At 35.9% G+C, this 13860-nt stretch overlaps 1 protein-coding gene across 1 annotated transcript in view; it reads left to right on the forward strand.

Annotated features, from left to right (window-relative positions):
• The window catches only part of LOC106881370 (kinesin-like protein KIF13A), a 696895-nt gene that overhangs the window by 597012 nt on the left and 86023 nt on the right, over nucleotides 1-13860 (forward strand). Inside the window, 3 exon segments of the mRNA XM_052966922.1 lie at nucleotides 7904-8074; nucleotides 9818-9972; nucleotides 11114-11246. Coding sequence (XP_052822882.1) covers nucleotides 7904-8074; nucleotides 9818-9972; nucleotides 11114-11246 — 459 coding nt within the window.

The following is a 13860-nucleotide window of genomic DNA, read 5'->3' on the forward strand; positions in this document are numbered from 1 at the left end:
GAGAAAATCACTATGAGAGTTATGCTGATTCTTTCTCTCCTTCTCTTTTTTTCTTTCTCTCTTTCTCACTTTGTTTTTCTCTCTCTCACACACACACTCTCACTCACTTTCTCACTCTCTCACTATTTCTCACTCTCTTTTTCACACACTCTGTCTCACATGCACACATTCTCTCTCTCTCTCTCTCTCTCTCTCTCTCTCTCTCTCTCTCGCTCAAAAATACATACACATGCACACACATACATACACTCTCGTTTGTAAATGTCTATTGGTTAAAATATAAACTACACATTAGGAGACAGCAAAATAGCTATAAAGTATAGGAAGTTATTTTGATAAAATAAAATACTTCAGGCTCTTCCTTTTTTGGTTTGACAATAAAAAAGAAACAAAAGAAAAAAAAACAAACACACACAGAAAGAAAAAAAAAATTGCCAGGGTAAATGACAGCTTATTTTTAATAGCTTGGTTGAAGATGGTGGTAGTTGTCAATGGTAACAACTTGTATGCAGTTGACTTATTTTTTCTTTAGCAGCTGATTTGTGTGTGTCTGTGTGTGTGTTACTCACTTTCTCACACGCACATAAACACACACATATCAAAAAAAAAATGTTATCATCTGTATTTATCAGGTACATCTAAATAGTGTTGTCTACTTTTCTTTAATCATCATCTTCATCACCATTTCTGTTATTATTAATAAGACAGTAGATTGGCTGAATTCAGACAAAATGCCTGGCATTATTTAGTTACAAACCTTAATGTTCTGAGTTCATATCTTGTCATGGTTGGATTGAAATTTCATCCTTCTGGAGGCAGAGTTGATATGCCAGTTTAAGTATTTGGGTCAATGTTGGCAGCAGCTCCCTTGCTCAAAAATTTCTAATTTGGTGCCTATGTTAGAAAGAATTATTATTATTATTATTATTATTATTATTATTGAGTGAGAGAGCAGTGCATGCCATCAAAGTGACACTGGGGTAAAATATACAAAGCTCAGTATACACATCATGACTACCCGTCTGATAAGGGTACACCAGGCACATGCATCACAACCATACGTGCAAGACTTGGTGATCTCGTATCAAGATAAACAATGCATAACCTTGCAGGTGGGGGCCCAGTTAGAATTTTCTTCAGGTCAAGTAGCCCATCCCACTCAAATAAGGTTCCCACTGAATAAGGTTTGTTTAAGGATTTTGAACGAAACATCCATGTTTCGAAAGGTGAATTATTCAAACCCCAAAGAATTCTTCTCAACACATGGCTATGATGCTCTCCCACTACTTCTGCTGATGATCAGAGATGCACATATCGTCAGTCACCAAGGGACATGCTCAACTGGTTACGGTCAAACAACTGACAATTAAATCTGTGGTATTAAGCAGAATACTTGCTGTAACCCATCTTTTATACCAAGACAAAACAATGTACATGATAACACTTCCAATCAATTAAGATCAGAAGCCATGAGAGCCACTCTCTGGCACTGCATCAGGGCATTTATTATTATTATTATTATTATTATTATTATTATTATTATTATTATTATTATCTTCATTAAGGCAGCAAACTGGTAGAACCTTTAGCATGCCAGGCAAAATGCTTCATCCGTCTTAACGTTCTGAGTTCAAATTCCACCAAGGTTGACTTTGTCATTCATCCTTTCAGGGTCAATGAAATAAGTACCAGTTATGCACTGGGGTCAATGTAATCGACTATCCCCCTCCCCCAAATTTCAGGCCTTGTACCTATAGTAGAAAGGATTATTATCATCATCATCATCATTATTATTATCGTTGTTATTAAAAAATGGTAGCAAGCTGGCAGAATTGTTAGCACACTAGACAAATGCTTAGTGGCATTTCATCCATCTGTACATTTTGAGTTCAAATTTTGCTGAGGTCAATTTTGTCTTTTATCCTTTTGGGGTCAATAAAATAAGTACCAGTTGAACACTGGGGTTGATGTAATTGACTTACTACCCACATCCCCTGAAGTTGCTGGCCTTATGCCAAAATTTGAAACCATTATCATTATTATTATTATTATACTGCTTTTTTTTTTTGAGAAGTTCGTAGAGAGATTCAGTGTGACACAGGATGTGACAAGACTGGCCCTTTTGAATTACAAGTACAACTTATTTTTGCCAGCTGAGTGGATTGGAGCATATGAAATAAAGTGTCTTGCTCAAGGACACAACATTCTGCTGGGAATTGAACCCATGACCTTGCAATTGTGAGCCGAGTACCTTAACCACTAAGCCACACTTCATTCTAATTCTAATTGCATAATCACCAAAATAAAATTTCTGTCTACACTTTGCCTCAGCAAAAGTTCATTATTTACTCCTTCTCCTTCTGTACCAGGATGCTTTGTAGGATTATGGCCTTCCATTGGTCAGATTTCATATCCAACCAATGGCCAATACTCAGAAACTGAGATGTGTTCTGTTTCTTGTAATGATTCAGAAGTGTCAACTCAGACTGTTTGGTCAATTTTCCAATCTGGATTGGTACCCATGACAGTGGCATATAAAAAGCACCATTTAAGTGTGGCTGATGCCAGTGCTGCCTAACTGGCACACATGTTGATGGCGCCTAAAAAGCACCATTCAAGCTTGGCTGATACCAGTGCTACCTGATTGGCACATAAAGAAGCATTCAAGTGTCACCAGTGTCAGTGCCGCCTGACTGGCACCCATGCTGGTGGTACGTAAAAAGCACCCACCACACTCTTAGAGTGGTTGACGTTAGGAAGGGCATTCAGCTGTAGAAACTCTGCCAAATCAGATTGGGGCCTGGTGCAGCTTCCTGGCTTATCAGTTGTCAGTCAAACCGTCCAACCCATGCCAGCATGGAAAGTAGGTGTTAAATGATGATGATGATCCTACATACTGTGTTCTCTTATCTGAGGATCCAGCTGAGATGACAGCATGTATTGGTCAGCCTCATGGTCACATAAGATGAGGAAATATTTCACAAAGATGGTAACTATTTGGGACGTTGCTTAGAGGGTTTCCCAGGATGACCCAAGCCATTACCAACAAATGGTGAATGCAGTGATGTGTGTAAAGGCACCTGCTTCCATACTTGACCTGATATGGTAATTTAAGCTATGAAAGTCTTCTAATTTGAGTAGCCAAAGTTGTGATATCACTTTGATGTACGGTGTAGTGGTTAGCACAGCTGTCTGCCTTGTTGCTAACACAGTGTTCAAATCCCATGGGTGATTTTACAATTTTTTTTCCCATCGTCTTTATTACACACACACACACACACACACACACACACACACACACACAGATTGATGATCTTTTTCTGAAAAATTTTCTGAGTCTTTTGAATCTTGGATTAGTTTGGATTTTAACTTGTTATATATATATTTGCATCTATAAAATGAAACAACTTGAGCATGGCTCTATTTATAATTACAAATACAGCTTATTAATATACTTTCAAGGTAGTTTTAAATATATATTATACAGTCTCTTATTAACAAGGGTTTTTCTCTAACACAATACAGTTCTGGATTTTGGAGGTTTTCAAAATGCAAATAATTATTAACCTGTACACACACATGTACACGTGCATGTTGCTGTGGTGTAGCCAGAGAGATAGCCCTGATTGAGTAGCCCTATTTAGGTGGTCAAGCTAAAATCCTTCTGCACCCCACCCCCACTCCTATACATATACAGACACACACACCTTGTTTTTTGTTTTTTCGGGCAGTGTGCAGCCAAGGCCACATTACACAATGTATCCTTCCTTTAATTCAAGGGAGATTTGGCTGCTGTTTCTAGCAAGTGGGGTAACTGCATAAAAGTGTCTCTCTATCCTTCTTTCTGTTTCTACCACCAGGCTATTAGTATCACAGTGCCTAAGTGAAACATTAATATATATGTATGTATATATATAATCATCATCATCATCGTCATTTAACATCCGCCTTCCGTGCTGGCATGAGTTGGATGGTTTGACAGGAGCCAGCCAGGTAGAAGACTACACCAGGCATATGTATTATGTGTGTGTATATATACACACATACATACATGTCTGCGCATATATACATACACATACACATATATATAATCTTTCTTTTGCCATAGTAATTTATATAGATAGACAGATGTATATTATGTATTCTATATATATGTTTATATATATATGTGTATATTATATAAATGGACAGATGTATACAGACACACACATGCATATGTATTATGTGTGTGTGAGCGGGCATATATATGTGTATGTATATATGCATGTGTGTATGTGTATGTGTGTGTATATATATATACACACACACTCATAATTGCATATACAAACACATATATGGAATCCTTCTTTTGCTATAGTAATTTATCATAAATGTGCTTGAGCATTTCCTAAAAGATTATCCTATCTAAATATTTGATAAATTCGCCTAATTCAGCAAACACCGTAGCATTGTTTTTTATCGTTCCATCTTTTGATGTTGACGTTTCCCAGGCAACCACATGTGGCATTACACTGTTGCGAATTCTCTTTTTTCCATTTTCTCTCTGTTAACACTATTCAGTCTCTTAGCCAAGGAAGCCACCAACGGAGGGAAAAGCGATACATTTCAGTGTTTGCTGTAGTAGCTCTTTGGGAGACAATCTTCTGTTGGTTACCTGGTTTAGTTGCATGTAACAAAAGCACCTGGCTACTGATAGTGACTGACTCAGAAAAAGAAATGGTTTTTTTTTTTTTGTCTTTTAACTATCAATCTCGGAGAATAGAACGGTGCTATATGTTTCTATGTTTGTAGTTCTTCCGCACTTCATAAGTGAATAGCATTGTTATATTTCTTTTATATATTTGTATATGTGTGTGTGTATATGTATATATGTGTGTATGTATATACGTGTGTATACGTATATATGTATGTGTGTTTATGTATATGTGTGTATATGTGTGTGTGTGTGTGTGTATACACACAAACACATATATAGTAGAGCGTGTGTATATGCAAACATATATATTGTAAAAAGTGTGTGTGTGTGCATGCACATGTGCATAGTATGCTTATGTATGTGTGTGTGTGTGTATGTATATATGTGTGTATATGTATATATGTATGTGTGTTTATGTATATGTGTATTTATATGTGTATATATATATATGTGTGTATACATACACATATAGTACAGAGTGTGTGTATATGCAAACATATATATTGTAAAATGTGTATGTATGACTATACAAGTGTGTGTGTGTGCATGGTATGTTTATGTATATGTGTGTATATATATATTTATATATATATACAATGAAATAGTATTCTATTTCATTATTATTCTGATTGCATTGTTGTCTAACGCTTGTATCTAGTTGTGTTGGTGCAGTCATTAGAATTAGCTTCCATTGTAGTTTAATGTTTTGTGCCTATTTATGGGAAATAAAGAAAATTTATATTTATTACTATGGCAGAATCGGTAGAATGGTGGACTAAATTAATCCATTATCATTGTTAATGATGGACCTTTACATTTCTAAGTTAAGTCCTACTGGTGTCTTCTTGGTTGGTGAGGTGGCTGGGTGGGGGTGGGGGGCTAAAATAATGACCAGAACTGGAAATCTGTTGACTACAACCTTTTTTGTGTCACTGAGCCAAAGTTTACTCTTTTATTACTCTTTTACTTGTTTCAGTCATTTGACTATGGCCATGCTGGAGCACCGCCTTTAGCCGAGCAAATCGACCCCAGGACTTATTCTTTGTAAGCCTAGTACTTATTGTAGCGGGCTCTCTTCTTGCTGAAGCACTAAGTTACGGGGACGTAAACACACCAGCATTGGTTGTCAAGCGATGTTGGGGGGACAAACACAGACACACAAACATATACACACACATACATACATATATATATATATATATATACATACATACATATATATATATATACATATACACGACTGGCTTCTTTCAGTTTCCGTCTACCAAATCCACTCACAAGGCTTTGGTCGGCCTGAGGCTATAGTAGAAGACACTTGCCCAAGGTGCCACGCAGAAGGACTGAACCGGGAACCATGTGGTTCGTAAGCAAGCTACTTACCACACAGCCGCTCCTACTTAAATTTTTTTTTTTTTTTTTTTTGTGGTGGTGATAGTACTGGTGGTGGCAGTGCTGGAAAAAGAAGTTGAAGAAGAAGAGGGAAACAGCTGAATTGTTTGAGTGTTGGACAAAAGTGCCTTGTGGCAAATCATCCATCTCTTTAGCTTGCTTTCATCCCTCCACAGTCAGTAGAATAAAGTGCCAGTCACATACTGTCATGATCAGTGTTATTGACCAACACTCTTCCTCTCCTCAGAATTGCTGGTCTTCTGCTGCAAGGTGAAAAGCTGGCAGAGCTGTTAGCATGCTGGACAAAATGGCCAACAACATTTTGCCCATCTGTATGTTCTCACTTCAAATTCTGCCATGGTCAGCTTTGACTTTCATTCTTTCGGGATCGTTAAAATAAGTATCAATTGAACACTGGGGTCAGTGTAATCACCTTACCCCCTTATATGGATTCCGGTAACCTTAGGTGTCCCCAAGCTTTCAGTAGTCTTTCAAGTGCTTAAGACCCTCCTGATAATTTTATCATTATTATTATTATTATATAGACATAGGAGTGACTGTGTGGTAAGTAGCTTGCTTACGAACCACATGGTTCCAGGTTCAGTCCCACTGTGTGGAATCTTGGGCAAGTGTCTTCTACTATAGCCTCTGGCCGACCAAAGCCTTGTGAGTGGATTTGGTAGACGGAAACTGAAAGAAGCCCATTGTATATATATATATGTGTGTGTGTGTGTGTATATGTTGGTGTGTCTGTGTTTGTCCCTCCCAACATCGCTTGACAACCGATGCTGGTGTGTTTACGTCCCCGTAACCTATGACTGAAAGCTTGGGGAGGAGAAGTAGCAGAATTATTATTATTAAGGCGGTGAGCTGTCAGAATCATTAGCATGCTGGACAAATTACTTAGTGGTATTTTGCCCATCACTACATTCTGTGTTCAAATTCCACCAAGGTCAACTTTGCCTTCCATCCTTTTGGAGTCAATGAAATTAGTACCAGTTATGTACTGGAGTCAATATAATCAACTATTCTCTCCCCCAAAATTTTAGACCTTGTGCCCTTAGTAGAAAGGATTATTATTATTATCATTATTATTATTATTATAATTATTGGTATTGACTTCATCTTAAATCCTTCAGGGTTTATAAAGGAAGTTATAAGGAATTTGTGGTCTTCACTCAGTTAACTGCATCCAATTACTTATAATTCCATGCTAATATTTCAAATATGCAAAACAGCGATCTCATCCAAGGAAAGGTAGAAAGCTAGCAAAATCATTAGCATGCTGAGCAAAATGCTCGGTGACATTTTCATTAGTCTGAGTTCAAATTCTGCCAAAGTCAACTTTGCCTTTCATCCTTTCAAGGTTGATAAAATAAGGACCCATTAAGCACTGGGGTCAATGTAACTGACTTAACCCCTCCCTAAAAATTTCTGGCTTTGGATCAAAATTTGAAACCAGTATTTCAAGCATTGATTTTTAAACATACATCTTATAGCATTTATTGTTATTTCTTTTAGCTATTAATGCTTTGGACATTCTGAAAATTAAAGTATTTATTTCCGTGTTTACTGCATAATTAGTTGTCTAATAGAAGTGATTAATTCAGTCATTAATTAGAACTGGTAGCAATATTTGATCACAGAGAGTTTAACATGAAAGATAAACGACAAAGGTAATAAGGTGTTTTGTATTAGGATGCAATATGATATTGGTTTCAGAACATGATCTTTAAGATGTCCAGTGTTGCAGCTTTTTAAGCATTCCGTGTGTACCATTATTGCCAGTAATTAAACAATTATTTCTTCTTTTTATAGATATCTATTCGAGAAGCACGAGGACTTCCAGCAGCTCTTTCGAACTTTGTCTTTTGTCAATATTCTTTTTGGGGTCAATTGGAACCAATCGTTGTAGCTCCTTTGGTAAACCCAGAATACTGTGATCCTGATCGAGAAGACGGTGCAACAGTAACTTTCTCCCATACTAAGGTAATTTATGTAGGATTATTATGAATTTTTTTTTTTTTTCATTTGTATTGTCTTTCATATTATCATATCACAAACCCCAATGGAACAGTTTTCAAATTCATTTAGAACAGGGGTTTTCAAACTATTTGACTTGCGGACCCCTTTATATTTCAGGCTTTACCTTAGGGACTCCTTTATAAACGCTTATGAAATGGATACATAAATATTTGCTTAAAATAACATATATTTTTACATTTATTTATCTAACAGTATTTAACAAATAGGTTTATTGTCAATTAAAAGATTTTGATTAAAAAACATATATAAAATCAAATTGCCCATAAAAAGTATTTGCTGTCCACGGACCCCCTGTCTTGTCCGCAGACCACAGTTTGAAAACCCCTGATTTAGAACACTACAGCTTCCTTGATAGATTTTGTATCAAATCCATATCTTAACCTTTTGGCATTCGGATTATTCCATCAAATGTAATGCTTATTTCTTCACATTGTTTTAAATTAATGATGCACTATGTCTTAGATTACCACACATTGATTTAATTTTGTGCTGAGCCATGAACTTGATTTCTTGAATCAGGAGTTGTAATATATTAGAACTGTTGGTGACTTAGTGTGTGATGTCCACTGGTGCCTAATGTATGGCAGGCTCATATCCAAGGAAAGCTAAGGTGAAACCAAGACTGTTATTTCTCAGTATCAGCAAGGCCTTTTACTGAGTAGGATTAAGTCAAACAATTGTTTGAACACAACTCTTGTGGATTACATCTTGTATTGGTTTCCTATCTGGGATAATGCAACCATTACTGACATTCATGACTATATTCAAAAGAAAGTAATTTTTCTGATCAGTAATCTCTTTCTATATTTCCTGATTCTGACCCAGTCATTGTATATTCTCATCTTCTCTCTGTCTCTCTCTCTTTCTCTACTGTAACAGTGGACTTTTACAAACATCGGTTTGTTCCTCTTCATGTACTTAGCTTTCTGTTTCTTATTTCCATTGTTACATTTATGTTTTTTAAGCTCCATTGCACATATTACATCCAATCCTTTTGCGAACAGCAACTCTCTGAAAATCCATTCCCACCCCTATCTTCCAACAAAACATTAATGCAGAATTCTTTAAGCACCATACATCCACCTCTACCTCACTCTTCTAATCACATCCTGCTTCCCAGTATTTTTGTCTCATAATTGACAATAAAAGAAAACATTCTGTGTAACATTATTCAAATTTTACTTGAAATTTTTCCATAATAAATTTAAATGACTTATTGTATTTTTTTTATATTTTGAAATTTTTAAGTAAAAATAATAAATTTGAAAACATTGTCTTTTGTTGAAAATTAGACATAAAACTGAGAGTTCGGGTGATATGTTGCTAGGAAAACAGATAAACGTACTCCAAATTGAATAATTAGTATACAGTTCTTGTTTAGTTTAATTTTTTTTAATTTGAAACCTTTTAATAGCCTAATTAAAATTCATATCATTTAAGCTTACATAATAATTTCTAAAGTAAAAGGTGGTGGTGATGTCACAAAGAGGTGGACTAGCTGTATTATAGTATTAGGTTTATTATCATACTATTCTGTCTGTAGAATAATTATCATGAGTGTTTCAGATATTGATTCCACTTCGAAAAATCTCTGGATATATATATATATTCATATTTATTCATATGAGATACATATTTGTATCTATGTGAAAAGATATTTAATTATTATTTCTATTTTGTTTCTAGGACTTTAAAGTTTGTGTGACTGAAGAATTCATTGAACATGCCTCCGAAGGAGCCCTTTCCATTGAGGTTTGGGGCCATCGAAGTCCTGGCTTCAGCAACAATAATACCTGGGATCCTGATAACAGGCAAGCTAGATCTCGTTCTTTATTAGACAGGTAAGTTGTAACACCAGTTATTTACTATCTATGTTGTTGTAAAAAAGTAAAGGTGAAGGCATGTGTCCTAGTGATTGAGGTGTTGCCCTCATGATCACAAGATTGTGGTTTCAATTCCTGGACTGGGGACTGCATTGTATTTTTGAATGAAACATTTCATTTCATGTTGCTCTAGCCTGCTAAGCTGTAAATTGGTGGCCCTGCAACAGGCTCATGTCTCTTTTATGGAAATGTTATGATCTTGGTCACTTATGTCACAGAAATCAGGTAACCATCCCCTATGAGTCTCAGGACTCTGGACAGTAATGCCCTGGGACTACCTTACTTATGTTGCTGTAACTTTTCACTATATTCTCAAGTTCATATATGACCAGAATTGATTTTGTTTTTCTTCAGTCCAGAACAAATAAAATATATATATCTTTTATTTATTCTATCTGATTCGGCTATATTCCTGTTTTGGTGTCTTATGCAGAAATCAATTTTTACCTACTAAACACTAAATATTCAATAGATTCTTTCATCTAACATCATCTGTTGACTATTTTCTAGTCAATACTTATTTCTAAATAAATCCTTCTTATCAACATTGTTGGCAATCAACACACAATATGGTGACTAACATTGAATGATATTCTGCAATATTTCCAGAATTTCATAAACTTGGACTGCATTGTTTCAAACTCTGTTCAGACATAAATGTTTTAATCAATATTTTTAATATTCTCTCATATTATTGTTTCACATTCATTAGTAAACAAACTTTTTCCAGTATTTTTTATTTCACAAAATGTACTGGTCTATGCATCCGTATGGATGTAACTTACATAAAAAAAACTTTGAATGAATTAACATATTCAAATGTATCCTTTATAATCAGTAGATTTTATTCTATAAGTGAAAACCGATATGAATTTTTTTTTTCTTTTTTCAATATAAATTATTGAACTAAAATTTATTAGTTTCTTCCCAGTATTGCTTCCTTGTTGTTCCATACCTGATTTTATGTTGGCATAGACCTTATATATTATTATTCAATCTTTCATTCAAAATAACAAAAACAAAAAAGAGTGGAAAGATGCAATGATGGTGTTTGTTTATATATTCAATTGTTCTTTGTTTTTGTTTTTTTAATGAATAGGTGGAATGAGGTAATGCGAAAAATTGAATTCTGGGTTGAAGTTCATGAACTTAATGAACAGGGAGAATATACTCCAGTTGAAGTTGTGCCGAAGCCAGAAGTGCCTTCTGCTGGAGTCTTTCAACTTCGACAGGTAAAACAACTTGCATTTTGTTATAAATTTCATTTGTTTATTTGTTTCTGTTATCTCCATGTTTTCCATGTTTCTGTTATCTCCATGTTTATACATGGACCAGACAAATACTTATTACTTAGTATTTATTTTTAAGTCTGGTACTTAATTTAACAGTCACTCTTGCCAAACTGCTAAGGTATTGGGGACAGAAACAGACTGGCATTGGTTGTCAAGCGACAGTGGAGGACAAAGATGCAGACACACACACATACACATACACGATGGGTTTCCACACAGTTTCTGTCAAACAAATCCACACAAGACATTGATTGGTCCTGTGCTATAGTAGAAGACTCTTGCTCAAGATGCCACACAATGAGATTGAATCCAAAACAAGGTGGTTGCAAACCAAGTTCTTGAATCACACAGCCATGCCATTGTCTAGTAATGTAACAGATTTTTCCTGTTACATTTGTAGTTATTTTGGCGAAGGAGTAGCTGGGTGGTAAGTAGCTTGCTTACGAACCACATGGTTCCGGGTTCAGTCCCGCTGCATGGCACCTTGGGCAAGTGTCTTCTACTATAGCCTCAGGCCGACCAAAGCCTTGTGAGTGGATTTGGTAGACGGAAACTGAAAGAAGCCCGTCGTATATATGTATATATATATATATATATGTATGTGTGTGTGTGTCTGTGCTTGTCCCCCCCCCCAACATCGCTTGACAACCGATGCTGGTGTGTTTACATCCCCATAACTTAGCGGTTTGGCAAAAGAGGCTGATAGAATAAGTACTAGGCTTAGAAAAGAATAAGTCCTAGGGTCGATTTGCTTGACTAAAGGCAGTGCTCCAGCATGGCCACAGTCAAATGACTGAACCAAGTAAAAGAGTATACCTTTTACTGACAGTGAGCTAGCAGAAAAAAATGGAGCACCAAACTGAATTCCTTTAATCCTTTAGTGCTTCAGCCAGCCATATTTGGCCCAAATATTCTACTTGTTTTATGTTCAAGCTGGCTAGATCTGACCTCTCTCACCTAGCCTGCAATGTCATTTTAAAAATAATGAATCACATCACCAAACTCTTGAATCTACAAGATAATTCATGATAAATTCAAAACAACGAATAAATGAGCATTACATTGGACAGAATAATCTGATTGCTAAAGGGTTAAAGTCGTCAACTTCAACCCTGCACCTTTTCAAGTTCAAATCTTACCAGCCACAACATTTCTCTCTTATAAAATGTCAGTATATGAAATAAATATACGTATTGTAGTGGACTTGATTCAATTGATTATATCTTCCTCTTTCAAACAATTGGCTTACTGCCTAATCAAAAGAATATATAATATTACATTGTGATCAAATATTAATGAAACCAAAAACATTGATAGATTAATGTTACATGAGTGCAAGAGACAGCTTGAAAGACTCTAAAATAGAAGAAACAGTGAGAGGTTTCACATTAGGAAGGTGGTATATTTACTATATCATTGTAAGGAATTAACAAGATGTAATGATAGAGGTTTCAAACCCTGTAGCTCTCGGCATTTAATAGGAGGTGGGAATTAAAACATGACACTTTTTCAGTTTGTTATTAAAACAAGAGACTGAGTGATACTGATTATGTATTCTTAATGAAGTTGTTAATGAAATATAACTGATTAATAACAAGTAATTTAAATTAGTTCTTGTTGATTTACGTTACAAGACCTTTTTTTTTTTTGGAGCAGGGTGATGGTTGTATATATGTTTTATTTTTTACTTGTTTCTGTCATTGGAGTGTGGCCTTGCTGGGGCATTGCTTTGAAGGTTTTAGTCAAACAGATTAACCCCAGTACTTATTTTTTAAGTCTGGTAGTTTTGCAGATCTGCTAAGTTAATGGGATGTAAATAAACCAACACCAGGTGTCAAGTGGGTGGGAGGACAAACAAAAATGCACATACACACAAGCTTTCTTCCACGTAGTTTCCATTGACCAAATTCACTCCAAAGATATTGGTCAGCCCAGGGAACTGAACCCAACACTACAAGGTTGCAAAGCCAACTTCTTAACCACACAGCCATATAAGAATAGAAGTTGGTTCATAGTGTTATCATTAGAATTTGCTTCATTGACATCTTTGAATTAAAAATCATTGTCATCATCATTGTTTTACATCCGTTCTTTCCTTTTTGCCTGGGTTGGATGAGTCTATTCCAGTACAGCATCTTGTTAAATGGTGCAGACATTTGCTCTCTGATACACACACCACAGTGAAAATGGCCAATCTTTGTTTCTTTACATATCATGTTCATAGATCTGGATGTCTTTTCTATTGCTAACCACTTTACAGTATACACTGGGTGCATTTTATCATGTCACTGTCCTTCATCATTTTTGTTTCCATGTATATCATCATCATCATCATCATCATCGTTTAACGTCCGCTTTCCATGCTAGCATGGGTTGGACGATTTGACTGAGGACTGGTGAAACCGGATGGCAACACCAGGCTCCAGTCTGATTTGGCAGAGTTTCTACAGCTGGATGCCCTTCCTAACGCCAACCACTCAGAGAGTGTAGTGGGTGCTTTTACGTGTCACCCGCACGAAAACGGCCACGCTCGAAATGGTGTCTTTTATGTGCC

This window comes from Octopus bimaculoides, chromosome 4 (assembly GCF_001194135.2).
Source record: "Octopus bimaculoides isolate UCB-OBI-ISO-001 chromosome 4, ASM119413v2, whole genome shotgun sequence".
Classification (NCBI taxonomy): Eukaryota; Metazoa; Mollusca; class Cephalopoda; order Octopoda; family Octopodidae; genus Octopus; species Octopus bimaculoides.